This window comes from Hyperolius riggenbachi, chromosome 5, assembly GCF_040937935.1.
Source record: "Hyperolius riggenbachi isolate aHypRig1 chromosome 5, aHypRig1.pri, whole genome shotgun sequence".
Lineage (NCBI taxonomy): Eukaryota > Metazoa > Chordata > Amphibia > Anura > Hyperoliidae > Hyperolius > Hyperolius riggenbachi.
Window position 1 is genome coordinate 430,740,282 of NC_090650.1, and position 24,931 is coordinate 430,765,212.

Consider the following 24,931-nt stretch of genomic DNA (forward strand, 5'->3'; position numbering starts at 1 on the left):
TCCCGGGATTGAACGTCATCCCAATCAGTTGCTGATACCCCCTTTCCCATGAGAAATCGTTATCTTTTCTCGAATAGATTATCAGGGGGTCTGTATGGCCAATCAGTGCCAGGCAGCGCTGAGGGGTGAATCGAGACTCCGTCTGACGTCATGACGTCGAAGACGTCATTGCGATCGTCGTCATGGCGACGGGGGAAGCCCTAAAGGAAATCCCGTTCAGAACGGGATTTCCTTACGAGGGTACGCGCCGGCGGCGATCGCAAGGTACGGGCGGACGCCACATGGAGGGAGGCATCATGTAGCTAGCGCAAGGCTAGCTATATGATTTTTAAAAAAAATTCAAAAAAAAACTGCTGCACCGCCACCCTGGCGCATTTAATAGAACGCCAGGGTGGTTAAGCATGTGATCTGCTGCAAAAGTTAATACAACAAGGTGTATAAAATAAAACTCCATGTATTTCCCTTGCTGTTCCCTGTGATGGAGGAGAGCACAGTCTGGCGATCTATAATGTGTGGCAATCATCGTTTACTCCTGACTGTCCCAGTTATTAGAAGTTATTTAAGAGACTCTGGTCCATGCACAAGGTTAAGTGGTTGCTGACACTGTGAGTGATATTATCGTGTCGCTGTCTTGTCACAGCCGAGATTTCCGCTATGACCACTTTCACTAAGAGGATTCCATAAATACTGACCTTAATCTTTTGTCGCCTAATCTGACAGTGCGAGAGATGTCTGTAACTTGGCATTCCGAGTGTGCGCAGGGACACGCACTGAGCTGACATCCCCCTGAGTGCAATGCCTGCATGCTGAGTGTGTGCGGAGACGCGCTGCTGACATCCCCCTGAGTGCAATGCCTGCATTCCGAGTGTGTGCGGAGACGAGCGCTGAGCTGACATCCCCGGAGCGCAATGCCTGCATGCTGAGTGAGCAACAGGAGATGCAGCGGCAGTGCCAGGCAACACACCGACAGATGGGCGATCAGTCCGTAAGTACCTGACTGCACCGCATGCAAGGGAGGGTAAATGGGGGTGAAACTTCTTAGTAACTGAATAAAATAATCATCCAATAAGAAACTACTTATTTAGCCCACCAATCCCGTTGTTTTTACTGTTCACTGTCAGATTCAGGAGCAATGTGATAGGAAAATAAAAGAGAATAATATTTCTGCTGGTTTCCATCTTTACTGCTTCTTTGTGACGCCACAGGGAAGTGACATCACTTCTGCTTTTTTTTTTTTCAACCCAGCACAGTGTTAATTTTCCCTCACTATTGCCACAGCTTACTGTCCCTCCCACAGCAAACATCACCTAGACAACAGGCTTACATCACTGTGTAAACTCTTTAACGTGAGGGGGGATTCAAATACCTTCTGCTCATAGTGTTCTTATCTTAGCTGAAATAGAAAGACTATGCTCAGTCGGAGATTTTATTAGGGCTGATAACAAGAAGACTGAGCAGTGAAAAATAAAACAAAGAGCAGAGTAGGTATTTACTGTCATGTTCCCATTGATATATATGGTAAAATACATGAGGGTGCTTCGTCTCTGGTTCTCTTTTATGAGGGATATGGGAAGCTCTGGAATCCTGGAGGGAATGATTTCAGAGAGGATGGATTGACCATTATTCCATGTTGACAACTGCAACATCCTACCAAAAATGAGACCAGTGCCTCTCCAATTACTACTGAACTTTGCTGCTCGTCCTCCCCACCACTCCTCGGATGTTGCCCAATCTTTTCCAGTCTCTCCATTGGCTGCAAGAAACCCAAGAAGATCCAATTCAAACTCCTAATCTTCTCTTCTAAAGCTCCTCGTATGTTGCCATTGGTATACATTTCCTAATGTCCATACATCAACCCAACCACAGCTTTGATGCTCACATGAAACGCCCCTATCCTACATTTTGGTCACTTGAAACAAAAAGAAAAACCGAGAGCCCAATATAGTGCAGTAAGTCTAACAATTGTTGGCGAAATAATTAACAGATGTGGATATACTCACAAACACGGGTTACCATATTGGCAACCACTTGAAATGCAGGTGGGGAGCATTAAAACCTGACCCCACTCAGGTGTAAGAAGTCGCTCTCTGTAGATAGAAAGAAGGGGACAGTCCCCTCCACCCAGGGTGGACTATATACTGTGCAAATTTGGACAGAGGCGCCAGGCAGGTTAAAATGATCTAAAAACAACTAAAAAGGAGGAGTACAGGTGGACTTACCTCCTGAAATGATGGACAATCGAGATTGTTCAAATCGCAAATAACAATTTATTTTGGCACTCCGCAACGCGTTTCGCAGGTATAGCCCACTTCATCAGGCAAGGAGTGCAAGCTCAAAAAGGTCCAATAGTGGCAATGTGCCTCTATTGCCACTATTGGACCTTTTTGAGCTTGCACTCCTTGCCTGATGAAGCGGGCTATACCTGCGAAATGCGTTGCGGAGTGCCAAAATAAATTGTTATTTACGATTTGAACAATCTCGATTGTCCATCATTTCAGAAGGTAAGTCCACCTGTACTCCTCCTTTTTAGTTGTTTTTAGATCATTTTAACCTGCCTGGCGCCTCTGTCCAAATTTGCACACTACATTTTGGTCACCTCCTTTCACGTTCACGTCTAGGGCTTCTAACGAGTTTTACTCCTCCATTGGAACACTCTTCAGCTCCTTGTCCTTCATGCTCTGAGCCTTGCTACCTTGCAATGCGCCCTTCAGAAGAGCATATTATCTGCCACTTTTCCCTTTCAGATATATGTCTACTTCTGTGCAAGATGTCAACACTACCTGCTGCCTCATTCACTAGATACTTAATTAGCTTACCAGTTATGTCCATCCTGCTTCCTTCTAGACTGTAAGCTTACCAGGGTAGGGTAGAGACCTGCCTGCAGTGTTTTTGGTCTATGTGGTACTTTTTCCTACCAAATTGACAGGTCCCTATAATTTTGAATATTTTCATACTATGCATGAACTATGTTTGTAGTTTTCCTCTTTCTGTCCTTCTTTCCTTCCTTTCTTTTCTTTTCTTTTCCATGTTGTTCGTGTTGGCTGTATCGACATAATTACCTAAACTGCAGTGTAGTAAAGCAACCACAAGATGTCACTGTAAAATGTAAAGTGCTGCTGTGATCTCTATGGCATTGCTATTTCCTGTATTCACTCAGTGTTTCTCTGTCTTCTAAGTAAGCTGCACTTCCTGATGGTGGTGTATGATATTTGTCTGCATGTTTACCTTCAGTAAAGAGTTCTAACTTGGTATACTGGGTGCCTATCTGTGTGTACAGACCACTCTGCCCCATCAGTTCAATCAGCCCTACACCATGCCTCGTTTCCTCATAGCGAGGGTGTGTGGTGTTTTAAGGGCATCTCTTATCACCTGAGGCATTATTTTTACCTGGATTTATAGCACAGTGAGGGAAAGGAATAGAATGCTTAACCCGACTAATCCAATTATATCTTGCTGTGAGTTATGTTTAACCCCTGAGACATCCATTAACCTTCTGTTATATTACCCTGCAATCTTACTAGTGTATAATTATCCCTCCAGCTGTGTAGGTAGCTAGAAGGAGCTGGTTGTCCACAAGGGGACAGAAAAGAAAAACAACAACTACAAAAAACAAACAAACAAAAAAAAACAAACTCAAAAGGTCAAGGAGAGAAAAAAGAATAAGATCTGGTGCACACCAGAGCGGTTCTGGAGCGTTTTGAAAACGCTTGCAGGGGGAAAACCGCTTGGCTAATGAAAGTGAATGGGATGGTGCACACCAGAGCGGCTCGTTTTTCCCCCAAACGCAAACTCGGGGGCTGCAGCATTTTTTAGATTTCTGAGGCGTTTCTGCCTGAATGTTATAGTATAAGTGGAAAACAGCTCTGAAAAACGCTACATCAGAGCGGTTTTCCAGGCGTTTTTGTTACAGAAGCTGTTCAGTAAGGCCTGGTGCACACCAAAAACCACTAGCAGATCCGCAAAATGCTAGCAGATTTTGAAACGCTTTTTCTTATTTTTCTGTAGCGTTTCAGCTAGCGTTTTGCGGTTTTGTGTAGCAGTTTTGGTGTAGTAGATTTCATGTATTGTTACAGTAAAGCTGTTACTGAACAGCTTCTGTAACAAAAACGCCTGGAAAACTGCTCTGAACAGGCGTTTTTCAGAGCGTTTTTTCCTATACTTAACATTGAGGCAGAAACGCATCCGAAATCCAAAAAATGCCTCACCCCGGGAGGATTCATTTCTGCAAAACACCTCCCGCTCTGGTGTGCACCACCCCATTGAGATACATTGACCAAGTGGATCCGCAGCCGCAAGCGGCTGCAGAAACGCTGAAAAAGCCGCTCGGTGTGCTCCAGCCCTAACAGCTTTACTGTAACAAAATATGACATCTGCTACACAAAAACGCTCCAAAAAACACTAGGCATGTTTAGAAAACCTTTCAGGAACATGCCTAGAATCGCTCTGAAATCTGCTTTAAAAACCTCTAGCGTTTTCCGGAACTGCTAGAGGTTTTTGGTGTGCACTGGGCCTAAGAAAGGAAATTACAGACCTGACAGAATATCTGAAAGTCCAGAAAGCTGAATGCAGTGGGAAGTGGGTGAGGGTAGGCCAGATAGGGACCATGGGCCACAGAGGGGAGAAGAAGAAATGAAGAGTCCCACGTCATGAAGGCCCAATAAGGGCACCAGAAAAAAAAAGGGTGTGGGGCCGAAATTTTAAGATATTGTCAATAACAATATTTTTATTGTTTCTTCATCTTTATCTGAGATAGAATAATAAATATGTTAAAATAACGGTAATAAAAATCACAAAATATAATCTATAACAATGAAAATGAAAATATATTTACAGTCGTAATAAGCATAGTAAAACATTGGTAAACATTACCGATATTTTACTACAACTAAATTTAACCCTACGCTCACACGGAAACCCTCCCTCTACCTATTCCTAACCCTAAGACCCCCCCCCCCCCTGGTGGTGCCTAACCCTAAAACCCCCTTCCTAAAGCCTAACCCTAAGACCACCCCCCCCCCCCCCCCCCGAGGTGCCTAACCCTAAGACTCCCCCGGTGGTGCCTAAACCTACCACTCCCCTTCCTGAAGCCTAACCTTAAGACCCCCCTGCTGGTGCCTAACCCTAAGACCTCCCTTCCTGAAGCCTAACCTTAAGACCCCCCCCTTGCTGGTGCCTAACCCTAAGACCCCCCCTGGTGGTGCCTAATTATTTTATTTATTTATTATATTGATAAAGCACCAACATATTATGCATATTATGCAGAGTTAAGGTTACAGACAATATTTAGGGGTGACATACAGCAATAAAACAACACAGGAATACATGCAGACCAGATCACGCAGCACAGTATGAGCACAAGGTAATGCTTAGTAGAGTTGGGCCAAACGGTTCGCCTGCGAACGGTTCCATGCGAACTTCAGTGGTTCGCGTTCGCGTCCCACAGGCGAACCTTTGCGGAAGTTCGGTTCGCCCCATAATGCACATGGAGGGTCAACTTTGACCCTCTACATCACAGTCAGCAGGCCCAGTGTAGCCAATTAGGCTACACTAGCCCCTGGAGCCCCACCCCCCCTTATATAAGGCAGGCAGCGGCGGCCATTACGGTCACTCGTGTGCTGCCTGCGTTAGTGAGAGTAGGGCGAGCTGCTGCAGACTGTCTCTCAGGGAAAGATTAGTTAGGCTTAACTTGTTCCTGTCTGGCTGCATACCTGTTCTGTGAACCCACCACTGCATACCTGTGCTGTGAACCCACCACTGCATACCTGTGCTGTGAACCCACCACTGCATACCTGTGCTGTGAACCCACCACTGCATACCTGTTCTGTGAACCCACCACTGCATACCTGTTCTGTGAACCCACCACTGCATACCTGTACTGTGAACCCACCACTGCATACCTGTGCTGTGAACCCACCACTGCATACCTGTTCAGTGAACCCACCACTGCATACCTGTGCTGTGAACCCACCACTGCATACCTGTTCAGTGAACCTGCTACTGCATACCTGTTCAGTGAACCCACCACTGCATACCTGTTCAGTGAACCCACCACTGCATACCTGTTGTGTTCAGTGAACCCGCCACTGCATACCTGTTCTGTTCAGTGGACCCGCCACTGTATACCTGTTTAGTGACCCCGCCACTGCATACCTGTTGTGTTCAGTTAACCTGCCACTGCATACCTGTTCTGTGAACCCGCCACTGTATACCTGTTCTGTTCAGTGAACCCGCCACTGCATACCTGTTCTGTTCAGTGGACCCGCCACTGTATACCTGTTCAGTGAACCCACCACTGCATACCTGTTGTGTTCAGTGAACCTGCCACTGCATACCTGTTCTGTGAACCCGCCACTGTATACCTGTTCTGTTCAGTGAACCCGCCACTGCATACCTGTTCTGTTCAGTGGACCCGCCACTGTATACCTGTTCAGTGAACCCACCACTGCATACCTGTGCTGTGAACCCACCACTGCATACCTGTTCTGTGAACCCACCACTGCATACCTGTTCAGTGAACCCTCCACTGCATACCTGTTGTGTTCAGTGAACCCGCCACTGCATACCTGTTCTGTTCAGTGGACCCGCCACTGTATACCTGTTTAGTGACCCCGCCACTGCATACCTGTTCTGTTCAGTGAACCCGCCACTGCATACCTGTTGTGTTCAGTGAACCTGCCACCGCATACCTGTTCTGTGAACCCGCCACTGCATACCTGTTGTGTTCAGTGCGTTACACGGTGAGTTTGGTGTGTCAGTGTGAAGCAGTACCTTAATTACACTACCTGATTGATGTATACACATGCAAGATGTTTTAAAGCACTTTAGGCCTGTCATTTAGCATTCAATGTGATTTCTGCCCTTAAAACACTGCTTTGCGTCAAATCCAGATTTTTCCCGGGGACTTTTGGCATGTATCCCACTCCGCCATGCCCCCCTCCAGGTGTTAGACCCCTTGAAACATCTTTTCCATCACTTTTGTGGCCAGCATAATTATTTTTTTTTTTCAAAGTTCGCATCCCCATTGAAGTCTATTGCGGTTCGCGAACTTTAACGCAAACCGAACCTTCCGCGGAAGTTTGCGAACCAGGTTCGCGAACCTAAAATCGGAGGTTCGGCCCAACTCTAATGCTTAGTCAGTCACTGGAGGGGAGCATGGAGATCACACAGCACAGTATGAGTACAAGGTAATGCTTAGTCACTGGAGGGGAGCATGGAGATCACACAGCACAGTATGAGTACAAGGTAATGCTTAGTCACTGGAAGGGAGCATGGAGATCACACAGCACAGTATGAGTACAAGGTAATGCTTAGTCACTGGAGGGGAGCATGGAGATCACACAGCACAGTATGAGTACAAGGTAATGCTTAGTCACTGGATGGAGCATGGAGATCACACAGCACAGTATGAGTACCAGGTAATGCTTAGTCACTGGAGGGGAGCATGGAGGTCACACAGCACAGTATGAGTACAAGGTAACGCTTAGTCACTGGATGGGGCATGGAGATCACACAGCACAGTATGAGTACAAGGTAATGCTTAGTCAGTCACTGGAGGGGGGCATGGAGATTAGGCAAGTCGAGTTCACTCCCCCCAGCGGTGCCTAACCCTAAAGGTGGCCATACACTGGTGAATTTGCCATCCGATTCGACCAACAGATAGATCCCCCTTTGATCGAATCTGATCAGAGAGGTATCGTATGGCTGCCTTTACTGCAAACAGATTGTGAACCGATTTCAGCATGAAACCGATCACAATCTGTGGAGCTGCCGCTGCCACCTGCCCGCCAGCTATACATTACCTGCTCCGGCCGGCGTGACTCCCCCGGTCTCCGCTGTCTTCTTCTCTACGCTGGTCTCCAGTCCAGCTGGCTTGCTTCACACTTCCGGTCCAGGAGAAGTTTAAACAGTAGAGGGCGCTCTACTATTTAAACTTCCTGCTGGGATAGGAAGTTCAGTAAAGCTTCAGCCCTGGAGCCCGGAGTGGAGAAGAAGACAGCGGAGACTGGGGGAGTCGCACCGGCCGGAGCAGGCAATGTATAGCTGGCGGGCAGGTGGCAGCGGGGACTCGCGCCGGCCGGAGCAGGTAATGTATCTCCGCTGTATTGCGTCGGTCGTCGGGCATTTGAACGCCGCTATCGACGCACTCCCGACCCGTCGGCGATCGAGAAAAATCTTCCGCACGGACGGATCGACGGGAATCATCGGGAATGATTGATTTCGGACGTTTCAGCGTTTGTGCGACGATTTCACAGCAGATTAGGTCACAGTGATCGAATCTGCTGTATATCGGTGGGAAAATCGTTAGGTGTATGGGCCCCTTAAGACCCCCCCTGGTATTGCCTAACACTAAAACCCCCTTCTTGATCGCTAACCCTAAAACCCCCTTTCTTCACTGCAAATAACGCTGATACAAAAAAGTGATACTTTTATAAGTGTAACTTTATAAGTGATACTAAGATAATAAAGTTCAAAACAATAATTTACAATATTATAATTCTTAAAACAAATTTTAAAATGATATTCATCGAAACCCTAATTCTCAAAGTGAAAAAGTTCAGTTGGACGGGCCCGGGGCTGGCTATTTATTCGGCTCCCAAATTTCTTCTTTGGCGCCCAATAGCCAATATTTTGCATTAGCACCCATGGGTGCCCAAGTAGTGCATTAGCCCCAGGTGCCCAAATTTCCTGATTCCCCTTATAGCCCATTTTATTTTAATTTTTTTCAAATTGTTGCCAAGCCTTGCTGCCTGATAGGCCAAACATTTCTAGGCATCTAAGTTCCTTTACTTGATCCGGCCATTCCTTCTTTGAGGGTATCATTTAACATCTCCAATATTTTCAAATATAATTTCTAGCAACTGGCAGCAGTGTATGCATTTTGTTCTTGTATTGCTGTATGTTCCAATAATAATATGCATGAACGATAGATGTATTTATGGTTTCCACTATTGTCTGTGTTGTACTCTGTATAGCGTCACAGAAGATGAAAGTATATAATGGACAGATCAATAAAAAAAATAAGGTGGATGGATGTTGAGAGACAGAGGTCCATATGCAATTCCTGATCTTTCTCCTAGGAGATACTTTCACATCTTATCGATAAAATGCCCCTTTAGCCACCAGCAAGCGAGAAAATACTCAGAATAATTGTGATAGTATTTTTTCACTTATTTTTTCAATATTAAAATGCTTAAAAGTTATTTTCAAGAGAATATGAAAATTATCTCCTAGGAGATAACATGGAAGAAAAGGTTAAAGGAGTCATTAGGCAAATAAAAAAAAAAAAAACCTTTACTCACTTTGGGGCTTTCTCCCTAGCAGCCGACTGTCTCACGCTGTCACCTCTGCTCCCCGCCGCTGTCCCGGTCTCCGTTCTCGGCCCGGAAGCCGACCCCGAAGTCGTCCGCACTGCGTGAACCGCCGCTGTCAATCAAGCCCACGTTGTACGGGGCTTATTGCGCAGGCACAGTAGTTCAGCGTGGGACAGTCGGCTGCAGGACAGGTGAGTAAAGCTTTTTTTTTTTAATTTCGCCTGATGACTCCTTTAATTGCATACGGGCCAAAGACCCTTATTCAATTCACTTTTACTATCAAGTTTTGTCCTATGAGATAATTTTTCATCTTCTAACTAAAATAACCTTTAATCTTTCTACAGCCAGGGCCAGATTAAAGCCAAGGCCACAACATAGGCCATGGCCTAGGACATCACAGGATCAAGGGGCGGGTGAGCAGCAGCCTATACTAGGGAAGGGGGGAAGAGTCACCTGGCTACCTATACTGGAGGTAGGGGTGGTCATCAGGCTCATTTTAAGGAAGGGGGGAGGGTCATCTGTCTTATACTAGAGTATGTATGAGCTCTGTAATGCTCCGTGTACCGCTGCCATCATTCCATCGCTATCCAGTGATTGGTAAAGCTGTATGTGCCCAGCCGCTCGCTCAAGTGGATCCGCCCCCCGCTCATTAAGACTTATACATATTACGAATTACAGACAGCGGACCGGGCAGTGCGGACCGGGAACCAACAATACACCTCCCCCCCCCAAAAAAAAATGCAAAAAGCAGGTTTTGAAAAAAATCGGGGGAAAATCGAAATTGCAATTTTTGAGAGAAAAATGCCCCTACTTTGGGGCATCGGAAATAGAATATTGATCTGTTTTCAATCTATGATATGCAATGATCATGAGGTTGAAAGGGAAGCAGAGGTACTATTCTATTATCAAGGAAAAGCTCCTCAGCCTTTTTAGGACTATGGAGGAGCCGTAAAATTAGGTAGGACAATATTTTGATCTTCATTAAAACGTTCCTAAAGATTAAAAATTCCCTCTAACATTTCTTAATGTCATTGTTCAAGATTATCATTCGGCCACTATGGAAATATTAATACTTTGCATTTTTGTAGTTCTCACCTGCAGGGGGAGAAGATGAGCCTGGCGGTGGGACAAACAAGAACATTCTTGTACCTCAACCGGGCAAAAACTCCAGGAACATTTTATTGCCCCTCCCAGTAAACAACGACCAAAAATATCTGAATCTGGAATCCGTAAACTCCACTCTGTCCAAGATTTCAGTTGCAAATGAACTGGCATCAAATGAGAAGAACATCAAAAAGTTTATGTCTGTGAAGTCTTCTTCAACGGCAATCCAAAACACAGACGATGGTCACCAGAAACGGCCAATTAAGCTGGCTCCACTTAATCTTCCAGAGGAGGTGAAGGAGGCACAGCTCAAGAAAATAAATGCAATGAAAGATGATGTCTACCTGATCAGGAAGAATAATACCCAAGTCGGGAAGGTGGTGAAGGCCCCTAGTGACCGACCGATGATTAGAGAACCTTTACGTAAAGCCGACTTTACTCAGGATAATTTACCAAAACTTAAAGCAGCAAATCTCTTATCAAAAGACAATCTTGGCCAACAAGGCTCCTCGCCACCAGGCACTGCCCTGCCTGGAAATATACAAACAAGAACATTAAGTTCCTCCATAGTTAAACTTGAGAAAAGGCGAATCCGTGACTCCGTTCCAGCCGCCATCACTATAAACTCTGCCGATGTACAAAATATTCCTGACCAAGAGGGTTTAAAGTTCGGAAAAGGTCACAACAATAACCCAAATCTAGCGAGGCCAGTGAAGGTTGATAGGCTTGTTATAGTGCATGTTGATCGGACAGCTAGCGCAGGACGCAAAGACAACAACCAAAGAAGAGCTAAATTAGTTACTCCAGTTCTCAAGATATAAATAAGGTAGAGTCTTGGTTATCCAGCAACAAAAATTCAATTTTTAACCACTTTACCACCACGGGTGCTTGTATCTACGCTCCTTTTAACATCTGTAACGATTGGTGTCAGCGAACAGATGTCTGATAATTGAGTGATCTGCAGTATCACCAATAAACCAGACACTATACCTGATTATGTAGTGATCTGCAGAATCACCAATAATACAAGTATAGCAACACACAGAAGGTATACAATGTATAGTGCTTGGTGCAACAGTAGTACTTGATAGATTAGCTATACCTCACCAGAGGAGATGGTGGGTACTATCAGTACAGAGGCCCTCACCAGAGATCAGGGCTCTCTGGTGGGGAGGCGAGGTCAGACAGGCAAGGTCGGCAACAGACAGGTAGTAACGGTACAGAATCAGAAAGCAATAGAAAGGTGGTTATACAGGCTAAGTCGGCAACAGGATCAGATGGGCAGAAGTACAGAGACAGTAAACGAGAGAGAGGTCAGAGGCAAGCCAGAGTCATACACAGATCTCAATAAAGAGTAATGCAAACAATAATATTCCTATCTAGTGTGAAATCCCCAGTTTCCTCCCGGATCAAAGCACACCTGATCTATCTAAGGTCTGAGCACTAACACGAAGTATTCGCAACAGCAGACAATTTGCGAGTGAAGCCGAGAGGCTTAAGAAGCAGAGGAGACCCAATTGGCACGCCCACTCCTCTGAGCCAATAAGGAGCGGCGAACGTCTCCTCTGACGTCAGCCGACTATCTGTTCAGCTGACGCGCCTCCTCCCCGCATAAAGGTCCTGTCTGTGTGCGCGCGCACGCGACAATGCAACCCTATGTGCAGCTGACAAACCCATCCTCGGCGTGCTAGACGCCAGAGGCACGGGTGACATGCTAGGCAGAGGAATGGAGGCAGCTGCGAAGGACGCCAGACTGCCCGCCGTTGCTTCCTCCATGTTTATTACAACATCCTTTCCCCACCAGGAGCATAGATACACGCAACCCCCCGCCGCTACCGCCGCTGACCGCGCTCCCGCTCGCTTGTGCGCGCACTCCCTGCAGCAATGATCGGCATGTTTCCGTGAGAAGCTGCGCGATCATTGTGTAAAAAAAAAAGTTTCCCAGCCTCACTGAACTTCCTGTAAGCGTACTTCCTACGCTTACATGTCGCATGAACAAAAAAATTACTGTGGCCATCTTGTGGCCAAATAGTAAAACTACATCCAAAAACATTTTTCATATATAAATATATAGTTTTATATTATAAATTAACTCATTACCTCCCACACACCCCATTTTTTTTTTTTTTTTGTAATAAAAAGAAAAAAAAAATTACAATAACAAAAAATACATAAATAGTTACCTTAGGGACTGAACTCTTTAAATATTTATGTCAAGAGGGTATAACACTGCTACTTTATAAACTATGGGCTTGTAATTAGGGATGGACGCAAAACTGAAAAAAATGCACCTTTATTTCCAAATAAAATATTGGTACCAAACATTGTGATAGGGACATAATTTAAACGGTCTAATAACCGGGACAAATGGGCAAATACATTTCATGTATTTTAATTACAGTAGCATGCATTATTTAAAAACTATAATGGCCGAAAACTGAAAAATAATAATTTTTTTCCCACATTTTTTCCTATTTTCCCATTAAAACACATTTAGAATAAAATAATTCTTGGCATAATGTCCCACCTAAAGAAAGCCTAATTGGTGGTGAAGAAAACAAGATATAGTTCATTTCATTAAAAAGTTATAGATGAGTGAATAGAAGGAGCGCTGAAAGGTGAACATTGCTCTGGTGCTCCAGGGGTTAAACCCCTCAGTTGTGAAGTGGTTAAATTCTGTGAAAATATTTGCCAAAAAAATTCTGTATTTTCGTAATACGATCAAAGGAAATTAATTTTTCTTTCTGATGCGTAAATTAGCGAAAAAAGTGAAAAATCTTTATTTTTAACGTAAACATTTGCAGAAATCGTTTATTTTTCATGCAAAAATTTGCAAAAAATTTGAAAAATTAGAAACTTATTACAAAATGACTTTCAATGACATTTTCGCCCCAAAGCCAAATTTTACATTATTCTCATGAAAATGAATGCAAAAAGAATATTGGCATTTTCGCTCATCACTGCTTGAGACTCAAAATTAAAAATAGGCCTAGCTGATACAGTAATATACCCCACTCTATATAAATACCATGAACTGTATTTTATAATAAAATACAGTAATTGAAGGTATATTAACCTTAGGGAAGCCGCGGAACCAGGGCCGGTTTAAGCAACAATGGGGCCCTCGGGCAAAATAAACCTGGGGGGCCCCCCAACAGATACCCCGGAACAAAAATCAGCATTAAGGGACCTTTTTGCAGCTGGTATAGTCAGGGTGTGAAGCCCCAGTCGGTCGGAGCTCCACATTCTGGCTATCCCAGCCTGCATGGGGGACAAGGGGTTAAAAAGTTTCAGGAGGGGGACCCCACATAATTAAAAAAAAAAATTCCCACACTCTAAACATACAAAAAAAAAATTGGGAAAATAGGAAAAAATGCCAGGGATCTTCATGCAGCCATACTGCAGCTGTATAGCGATCCCTGGCCAAAGCACTGCAGCTGCGTATGGACGGCGTAAGGGTATCAGCCACGCAACGCATGCAAACACAGATGGCGTGCGTTTGTACGCATTGCGTTCCGATCGCATGGCCATCTGCATTTGGTAATATGAACGGGGCCTAAGAAGTTGGTCTTCACCACTGTGAGCACTGCTAGCGATTTGTGCGGGTTAGTTGAGTTCTGGATAGCGTGGACTCTACTGTACTCATCAAGCATACAGTATATCATACACCACCATCAGGAAATGCAGCTTACGTAGAATAGAGAGGAACATAGAAAATAACAATCCCATAAAGATCATCATTTTACACACAGTGACATCTTGTGGTTGTTTTACTGTACTGCAGTTTAAGGTAATACTGTTAAACGTCTAATAGAAATAACCTTTTTCAAAGTCACTGTCAGTTATTCATCCCAACAGTTAATCACAGTATGTAAACTATGTTTCTTGTACAATGACTAGTGACACTGGCCTCAATTCACTAAGCTTATCTCCTGTCTTTAATAACGTTTCTAGAGTTGTCACCATGGTGATGAGGCATGTAGTATTCAGGAAACATTTTACCTCAGGCAGGCAAACCTAAAGTTAACTCTTCGATCCTTAAAATAACTCCAGAATTCTAAAGTTAAAGACAGGCTGTTAATTAACTGTGTGTGAAAATAACTACAGTGGAGGTATCTTAATTATAGAGGAGCTAACTTAAAGCCCAATCTACACGATACGATTCCATTACGATTCTATTTACGATCCGATTAAATCCGACATGTCCGATCGGGATTCGATTCGATACAATTTGATTTGCCATTGCAAAAAAATTGCAAATCGAATTGAGTCGAAACGAATCCCGATCGGACATGTCGGATTTAATCGGTTTGTAAAATGAATCGTAATCGAATTGCACAAAGAATCGTATCGTGTAGATTGGGCTTAAGGAATGAAGAGATAAGATAACTCTCTCACTGTGTGGAGGTAAGTTTTCTCTTGCCTTATTATCTCCAGCATGATCTTAGTGAATTGAGGCCAATATTTCATTTTGAAATAAAGGTATATTTTTTACTGATTTGTGGACTATTATTTCCTAATTCCTTGTATTGATATTGAACCAAAAACTATAAAAATAATGAACAAAATGGTAGAAATGGGGAAGGAGAGGTTAATAAATGAGTGAATTGAAAGAGATGGTTCACGAGATGCAGCGTTTTTTCCCGCAGATGTGTTTTTCAAGTGTTTTGCGTGCGTTTTTACGTGTTTGTGGTTCGCATATACAAGACGCTTATGCATTTTGTATGCGTTTTCAATGCGTTTTTATATTGTGTTTTATGCAAATGACTTGGAGGACAACAGGAAGCGTAAATACATCACACAAAAAATGTAAAAAAAATGCACATGAAAAACGCATCCAATGCACAATACATTGCGTTTCCATTGACTTTTATCATGTACATTTTTTATGTGTTTTTGAATATCATGCAACTAAAACAGCGTTTTTAAAACCGCACGCATAGAAAACGCTGAAGCATTTTTATGTGCGTTTTTTCCTGCCGCCCCTAGACTTCCATTTAGTGTTGGGCGAACAGTGTTCGCCACTGTTCGGGTTCTGCAGAACATCACTCTGTTCGGGTGATGTTCGAGTTCGGCCGAACACCTGATGGTGTTCGGCAAAACCGTTCGGCCACATGGCCGAACTAAGAGCGCATGGCCGAACGTTCCCCGAACGTTCGGCTAGCGCTGTGATTGGCCGAACGGGTCACGTGGTTCGGACCCGAACGCGCTCTGATTGGCCGAACGGGTCACGTGGTTCGGGTCAATAAATACCCGATCCACGTCATTTCTCCGCCATTTGTCTGTGGGTTTAGCTTTGGGTAGGCAGGCAGGGTAGTTCGCGCTCCAGCCAGGCTAGCCAGGGTCCCCCCAGTCATTGTGTCGCTGCTGGGAACAGTAGTACACCGCTCACCCACACTATATAGCATTGTGTTTACTGCCACTCTGTGTACACCGCTCACCCACCACTGTATAGCATTGTGTTTACTGCCACTCTGTGTCTCTGCTGGGAACAGTAGTACACCGCTCACCCGCCACTGTATAGCATTGTGCTCTGTGTCGCTGCTGGGAATAGTAGTACACCGCTCACCCACCACTGTATAGCATTGTGCTCTGTGTCGCTGCTGGGAACAGTAGTACACCGCTCACCCACCACTGTATAGCATTGTGCTCTGTGTCGCTGCTGGGAATAGTAGTACACCGCTCACCCACCACTGTATAGCATTGTGCTCTGTGTCGCTGCTGGGAATAGTAGTACACTGCTCACCCACCACTGTATAGCATTGTGCTCTGTGTCGCTGCTGGGAATAGTAGTACACCTCTCACCCACCACTGTATAGCATTGTGCTCTGTGTCGCTGCTGGGAATAGTGGTACACCGCTCACCCACCACTGTATAGCATTGTGCTCTGTGTCGCTGCTGGGAACAGTAGTACACCGCTCGCTCACCCACACTATATAGCATTGTATTTACTGCCACTCTGTGTCTGCTGGGAACAGTAGTAAACCGCTCACCCGCCACTGTATAGCATTGTGCTCTGTGTCGCTGCTGGGAATAGTGGTACACCGCTCACCCACCACTGTATAGCATTGTGCTCTGACTCGCTGCTGGGAACAGTAGTACACCGCTCACCCACACTATATAGCATTGTGTTCACTGCCACTCTGTGTACACCGCTCACCCAGCACTATATAATATTGTGTTTACTGCCACTCTGTGTCGCTGCTGGGAATAGTGGTACACCGCTCACCCACCACTGTATAGCATTGTGCTCTGTGTCGCTGCTGGGAATAGTGGTACACCGCTCACCTACCACTGTATAGCATTGTGCTCTGTGTCGCTGCTGGGAATAGTGGTACACCGCTCACCCACCACTGTATAGCATTGTGCTCTGTGTCGCTGCTGGGAACAGTAGTACACCGCTCGCTCACCCACACTATATAGCATTGTGTTTACTGCCACTCTGTGTACACCGCTCACCCAGCACTATATAGCATTGTGTTTACTGCCACTCTGTGTCTGCTGGGAACAGTAGTACACCGCTCACCCGCCACTGTATAGCATTGTGCTCTGTGTTGCTGCTGGGAATAGTGGTACACCGCTCACCCACCACTGTATAGCATTGTGCTCTGACTCGCTGCTGGGAACAGTAGTACACCGCTCACCCACACTATATAGCATTGTGTTTACTGCCACTCTGTGTACACCGCTCACCCAGCACTATATAGCATTGTGTTTACTGCCACTCTGTGTCTGCTGGGAACAGTAGTACACCGCTCACCCGCCACTGTATAGCATTGTGCTCTGTGTCGCTGCTGGGAATAGTGGTACACCGCTCACCCACCACTGTATAGCATTGTGCTCTGACTCGCTGCTGGGAACAGTAGTACACCGCTCACCCACACTGTATAGCATTGTGTTTACTGCCACTCTGTGTACACCGCTCACCCAGCACTATATAGCATTGTGTTTACTGCCACTCTGTGTCTGCTGGGAACAGTAGTACACCGCTCACCCGCCACTGTATAGCATTGTGCTCTGTGTCGCTGCTGGGAATAGTGGTACACCGCTCACCCACCACTGTATAGCATTTCTGTACTGCCACTGTACTGCTGCCAGTCAGCGTGTACTTTAAGGATAAGTGAAATGAGGAAGAAATCCGGTGAAAGAGGGAGGGGCAAGGGAAGAGGTGTTTCCCCTGACGGTTCACGTACAGGCCACAGGGGAGCACCGAAGAAAACCCACTCAATACCGCCCATGTTGTCCAGGACAACAACCCTCACAAATCCAAAAGAACAGGACCAGATAATTACTTGGATGACCTCTCAAGCGTCCAGCAGTGGGTTAAGCAGCACCAGCACATCACGCACGAGGTCCGAGTCCTCAGCCAGTTACAAGGAGCCAGTGGGCACAAAGCTGACACAACCGGCAGCGACACCACGCACACAACTGCCAGATAACCAGTCCGAAGAATTACCACAGGACACAATGGGGTATTCGCAGGAGCTATTCCCAGCCCAACAAACTTCCACCTTTGAAAGGTCAATGGAACAGCCAGAAATGTTGTGCCCGGATTCACAACCATTAACTGTGGGAAATGCACCGCGCACTGAAATACAAGGCGAGTCCGAGGACTTTGAAACCCAAATCCCAGAGCAAGTTGGGCAGGAGGGGTTGCAATTGCAGGAGGTCGGCCGAGAAGATCTGGAAGACGACATTAGAGTGAGCTGCGCAGAGGTTGTTCTGGGGAGCTCTACTCCACGGCGGCGGCCCCCCACAATGACATATGACGAGTTTGAGGAGATGGAAGAGGAGGGTATGGACAATGTGGACACAGACCCAGATTTTGTATGTGAAGGAGAACATCGCCGTCGTAGCAGCACAGATGAGTCTGTTGAAGAACCCACTGCTGCACGAGTTCGCCTTGTGCCACAAGGTGGGCGGCGCGAAATTTCAGGCACCACAAGCGTGGAAGTTCCTTTGAGACGCAAAAGAGGCGCAAACAGAAATCGCCAGCAAGGCAGGTGCTCCAAAGTCTGGGCTTTCTTTGAAGACTGCACTGAGGATGGTACCATGGCGATTTGCAAGGTGTGCAAGACCCGCCTGAGCAGGGGGAAAAGTATTAACAACCTCTCCACCACCAGCATGAGCCGCCACATGCTATCCAAACATCCCACTCTGTGGGCAAACGCGGCAGGACAGGGTACCAGCAACGCTGCCTCCCTTGGGTTCACCAGACTCACCACCAGACCCGCCTCAGCAGCAGCAGTAGCCCAGCCATTGCGTAGTTCACAACATTCACAAACATCAGACGACGCTGACACTGTCACTTTCCGGACTAGTGCTCTTGAGGTCTCCCAGTGTTCATCAAACACAACAACCAACAGCCCTTCAGTGTGCAGCCCTACGGTTCAGTTGTCTGTCTCTGAGATGTTTGAGCGCAAGAGGAAATTTCCAGCAAATGACCCCCGGGCCATGGCAGTAACAGCCAGCATAGCCAAGCTTCTGGCCTGCGAAATGCTGCCATATCGAGTGGTGGAGACAAACAGCTTCAAGGGCATGATGTCAGTGGCCATCCCACGTTACGTGGTTCCCAGCTGCTACCACTTTGCGCGCTCTGCAGTGCCTGAGTTGCATGAGCACGTGGTCAGCAAAATAACCCGAAGCTTGAAGAATGCCGTTGCCTGCAAGGTTCACCTCACCACTGACACCTGGACGAGTGCGTTCGGCCAGGGTCGATACATCTCCCTTACAGCGCACTGGGTGAACCTTGTGGAGCCTGGCAGCGATTCCTCACTTGCTACGGCGCGGGTGTTGCCCACGTCGCAAACAGCTGCACCGCCGTCCCTCCCACTGGATAACAACAGCAGCACCTACCTCTCTGACTCCTTCTCCTCCAACGCATCTCAAAGCTGTACCTCATCCGGAAACGCTAACCCAGCAGCAGTAGGATCGTGGAAGCAGTGCAGCACAGCTGTTGGCATGCGTCAGCAAGCGTTGCTGAAGCTGATCTGCCTTGGGGATAAGCAGCACACAGGGGAGGAAATTTGGAGGGGAATAAAGGAACAGACGGATTTGTGGCTGGCACCGCTGGACCTGAAACCGGGCATGGTTGTGTGTGATAATGGGAGTAATCTCATTCGCGCTTTAAGGTTGGCTAAGCTGACACACATCCCTTGCCTGGCGCACGTGATGAACCTAGTAGTTCAGTGGTTCCTGAAGACATACCCAGGCGTGGCCGATCTTCTGTTGAAGGTGCGACGAGTGGCCAAACATTGTAGAAATTCCAGTACTGCTTCGGGGGCACTCGCCAAGATGCAGGAGCGCTTCAATCTCCCCCACCATCGCTTGCTGTGTGATGTCCCTACGCGCTGGAATTCTATGCTGCACATGCTAGCCCGCTTTTGTGAGCAGAAGAGTGCAGTGGTCCAGTACATGACGGCGCAGTACCGAGGCGCATCCGGACAGCTGCCAAGCTTCTGTGGATCCGATCGGGCCAACATGTTGGACCTCTGCCAAGTCCTCCAAAATTTTGAGCAATCCACGTTGCTTGTGAGCAGTGACAACTCTTCAGTCAGCATTACCATACCACTGCTGTGTTTACTGAAGAGGTCAATGTTGAAAATCAAGGAAACAGCTGTCATGATGCAACTGGGGGAATCTGAAGGAGAAAACGATCAGCGTGATGGTACCAACATCAGGCCATCTGCCTCAGGAAACGCTGGACCCAGCAGCTATGATGAAGAAGAGGAGGAGGAACAGCTGGAGTTGGAGCAGGAATTTCATGCCACCACTGACGAGGGCCAGAGCGGTGCACGTTGGACTTCCACAATTCAGCGTGAATGGTCAGCAGAAGCAGACCAGGAAGAAGGTGACGACTATGATGCATCACAACAATCACAACGCCCACAAGAGGATAATGATGGTTCTGGCAGGACTCTGGCACACATGGCTCAATTCATGCTAGACTGCATTGAACGCGACCCACGCATTGTGCGCATTCAGGACAACACCAATTACTGGGTTTATACCCTTCTGGATCCACGGTACAAACACAATGTTCCAAAACTGCTTGAAGAAAGAGTCAGACAGGTCAAAATGGTAGAATACCAGCAGGCCCTTGTGGAGACTTTAGAGAGGAGATTGACATCCTCCCCCTCCTCTAGCCAGTTGTACGCCAACAGACTGACTTCCGCAAACCCAGGACGACGAGGAGGGCAGCAAACACAAGCCGCAGCTAGTGCCCAAAAGGGAATGGTATCGGCAGTGTCCTTGGAGTGGGAAAATTTTCTGACACCCATGCAGCAGCCCACAGAACAGCAAGCGTGCACATCCACCTCCAACACCGATCGCCTGGAGAAGATGGTCAAGGACTACATGTCAGATGGCGTAGCTGTGTTGAACAATCCATCTGCACCCTTCAACTATTGGGTATCGAAGCTAGACACCTGGCACGAACTGGCAATGTACGCAATAGAGGTGCTGGCTTGCCCGGCAGCCAGCGTTATGTCGGAACGCTGTTTCAGTGCTGCCGGAGGCATCGTCACAGATCGGCGTATCCGCCTCTCCACAGAAAATGCAGACCGTCTGACTTAAATTAAAATGAATCAATCCTGGATTGGAAACGACTACGCAACACTCCAGGACCCCAGCCAAGTAACATGAACAATGAACATCTGTGATGGGTTAGCGTTTCCGGTCCCTGTTTATTGAACCTCTCATCTGTATTACATTTATCACTGCATGGCGGCAAAAAGCATTGCTATATCCGCACGCTTTTTGTCCTCATGCAAGGCCTGGGTTGTTGTGTCTCAAAAAGCGTGGCCTTCTCCTCCTGCGCCTCCTCCTGTTCCATCACGTGTGCTGCTGCTGCTGCTGGGTTAGCGTTTCCGGTCCCTGTTTATTGAGCCTCTCATCTGTATTACATTTATGACTGCATGGCGGCAAAAAGCATTGCTATATCTGCACGCTTTTTGTCCTCATGCAAGGCCTAGGTTGTTGCGTCTCAAAAAGCGTGGCCTTCTCCTCCTGCGCCTCCTCCTGTTCCATCACGTGTGCTGCTGCTGCTGCTGGGTTAGCGTTTCCGGTCCCTGTTTATTGAACCTCTCATCTGTATTACATTTATGACTGCATGGCGGCAAAAAGCATTGCTATATCCGCACGCTTTTTGTCCTCATGCAAGGCCTGGGTTGTTGTGTCTCAAAAAGCGTGGCCTTCTCCTCCTGCGCCTCCTCCTGTTCCATCACGTGTGCTGCTGCTGGGTTAGTGTTTCCGGTCCCTGTTTATTGAACCTCTTATCTGCATTACATTTATGACTGCATGGCGCCAAAAAGCATTGCTATATCCGCACGCTTTTTGTCCTCATGCAAGGCCTGGGTTGTTGTGTCTCAAAAAGCGTGGCCTTCTCCTCCTGCACCTCCTCCTGTTCCATCACGTGTGCTGCTGCTGCTGCTGGGTTAGCGTTTCCGGTCCCTGTTTATTGAACCTCTCATCTGTATTACATTTATGACTGCATGGCGGCAAAAAGCATTGCTATATCCGCACGCTTTTTGTCCTCATGCAAGGCCTGGGTCGCGTCTCAAAAAGCGTGGCCTTCTCCTCCTGCGCCTCCTCCTGTTCCATCACGTGTGCTGCTGCTGGTGCTGGGTTAGCGTTTCCGGTCCCTGTTTATTGAACCTCTCATCTGTATTACATTTATGACTGCATGGCGGCAAAAAGCATTGCTATATCCGCACGCTTTTTGTCCTCATGCAAGGCCTGGGTCGCGTCTCAAAAAGCGTGGCCTTCTCCTCCTGCACCTCCTCCTGTTCCATCACGTGTGCTGCTGCTGGGTTAGCGTTTCCGGTCCCTGTTTATGGAACCTCTCATCTGTATTACATTTATGACTGCATGGCGGCAAAAAGCATTGCTATATCCGCACGCTTTTTGTCCTCATGCAAGGCCTGGGTTGTTGTGTCTCAAAAGGCGTGGCCTTCTCCTCCTGCGCCTCCTCCTGTTCCATCACGTGTGCTGCTGCTGCTGCTGGGTTAGCGTTTCCGGTCCCTGTTTATTGAACCTCTCATCTGTATTACATTTATGACTGCATGGCGGCAAAAAGCATGTTACCTGTGCAAAGAAACATGACATTTTCCGCATTTAAAAGACAGTTTTTCCTTTGAAACTTTACAATCAATTTTCTCAAAAACTATAAGCTCTTTTTCAAATATTTTTTTTCCTCTTGTACCCACTCCCAAGGTGCACATACCCTGCAAATTTGGGGTATGTAGCATGTAAGGAAGCTTTAGAAAGCACGAAAGTTCGGGTCCCCATTGACTTCCATTATGTTCGGAGTTCGGCGCGAACACCCGAACATCGCGGCCATGTTCGGCGAACGTTCGCGAACCCGAACATCCAGGTGTTCGCCCAACACTACTTCCATTAGCGGCAAAAACGCAGCGCTTTCTGCAACGCTTGCGTTTCTGCTAAGTGTGCACCCAGCCTTAGGGAATGCCGGTTGCTCTGTACAACTGTCAAAAAAGTGTGAAGTGAGCAGTCAGGCTGGCCAGTATCTTTTTATACATCCTTTTCAGGGAGTGTCTTTATAAAGAATAAACGCCATGCTGAGAATCCCCCATGAAGAGATGGACTAGCCCAAAAACCTGTCCGTAATGTCAGATTTCTGCTACCTACTGTAGGTATTTAAAGGTATTACTTTGACAAGACTTTGTTTTTTTTCTACCTACATGCTACCTACTGTAAGTGATTCGCTTTACTCTGGAAGAAGCGTACATCTTATTTGTATGTGTTTACGCGGATTTGCATGTATTTTATTATTTTCGTGCTAGTGGTCCTTCCATTTCAATGCTTACCTATGGAGTGGTTCAGAGGCTCCTAGAAGGACCTCAACTCCAACGCTGCTGCCTGGGACCCTCTTCCCATTTGCAGCTGCACTCCTGTCTGTTTACAAACATGGCTGCACTGCGGTTGGACAAGCATGGTCCGTGCATGCTCAGTAGCATGAAGATGTTTGTGCACATAGCAAAAAGCCAAGCATGAGCAGAAGCTTTGTGCTACTGGGCTAGGCCATACTTCCCAACCTTTTGAGATGAGAAAGAGGGACACTTAAGCCACACCCCTGCCACACCCCTGATCACGCCCCTGTCACACCCCTAGTCACCCATACCATATAGATTTCTCTTAAAAAAATGTTGTTTTATAATTCAGACCACACTGGGCCTTTTGTATCCTGGTTCATTTTTATTTATATTAACATTTTAAAATTAGTAATATATCCATTTAAAGGCTGGGAATATAGTTTAGAGTCAAACACATTTTGAGTAGAGAAATATACAGTGGTTTGCAAAAGTATTCGGCCCCCTTGAAGTTTTCCACATTTTGTCACATTACTGCCACAAACATGAAGCAATTGTATTGGAATTCCACGTGACAGACCAATACAAAGTGGTGTACATGTGAGAAGTGGATCGAAAATCATACATCATTCCAAACATTTTTTACAAATCAATAACTGCAAAGTGGGGTGTGCATAATTATTCAGCCCCCTTTGGTCTGAGTGCAGTCAGTTGCCTATAGACATTGCCTGATGAGTGCTAATGACTAAATAGAGTGCACCTGTGTGTAATCTAATGTCAGTACAAATACAGCTGCTCTGTGACGGCCTCAGAGATTGTCTAAGAGAATCTTGGGAGCAACAGCACCATGAAGTCCAAAGAACACACCAGACAGGTCAGGGATAAAGTTATTGAGAAATTTAAAGCAGGCTTAGGCTAAAAAAAAGATTTCCAAAGCCTTGAACATCCCATGGAGCACTGTTCAAGCGATCATTTAGAAATGGAAGGAGTATGGCACAACTGTAAACCTACCAAGACAAGGCCGTCCACCCAAACTCACAGGCCGAACAAGGAGAGCGCTGATCAGAAATGCAGTCAAGAGGCCCATTGGTGACTCTGGACGAGCTGCAGAGATCTACAGCTCAGGTGGGGGAATCTGTCCATAGGATAACTATTAGTCATGCACTGCACAAAGTTGGGTCTTATGGAAGAGTGGCAAGAAGAAAGCCATTGTTAACAGAAAAGCATAAGAAGTCCCGTTTGCATTTTGCCACAAGCCATGTGGGGGACACAGCAAACATGTGGAAGAAGGTGCTCTGGTCAGATGAGACCAAAATGGAACTTTTTGGCCAAAATGCAAAACGCTATGTGTGGCAGAAAACTAACACTGCACATCACTCAGAACACACCATCCCCACTGTCAAATATGGTGGTGGCAGCATTATGCTCTGGGGGTGCATCTCTTCAGCAGGGACAGGGAAGCTGGTCAGAGTTGATGGGAAGATGGATGGAGCCAAATACAGGGCAAACTTGGAAGAAAACCTCTTGGAGACTGCAAAAGACTTGAGACTGGGGCGGAGTTTCACCTTCCAGCAGGACAACGACCCTAAACATAAAGCCAGGACAACAATGGAATGGTTGAAAACAAAACATATCTATGTGTTAGAATGGCCCAGTCAAAGTCCAGATCTAAATCCAATCGAGAAT

The 24,931-nt window shown here is 46.5% G+C and overlaps 1 protein-coding gene across 1 annotated transcript; it reads left to right on the forward strand.

The window, feature by feature from the left end:
- Positions 1-728: 728 nt before the first annotated feature.
- Positions 729-14,650, forward strand: LOC137519210 (uncharacterized). The gene is made up of 2 exons (XM_068238070.1): positions 729-985; positions 10,400-14,650. Exons 1-2 carry the CDS (start codon positions 851-853, stop codon positions 11,234-11,236), a joined length of 972 nt encoding a protein of 323 aa, XP_068094171.1. The 5' UTR covers positions 729-850; the 3' UTR covers positions 11,237-14,650.
- Positions 14,651-24,931: the final 10,281 nt, after the last annotated feature.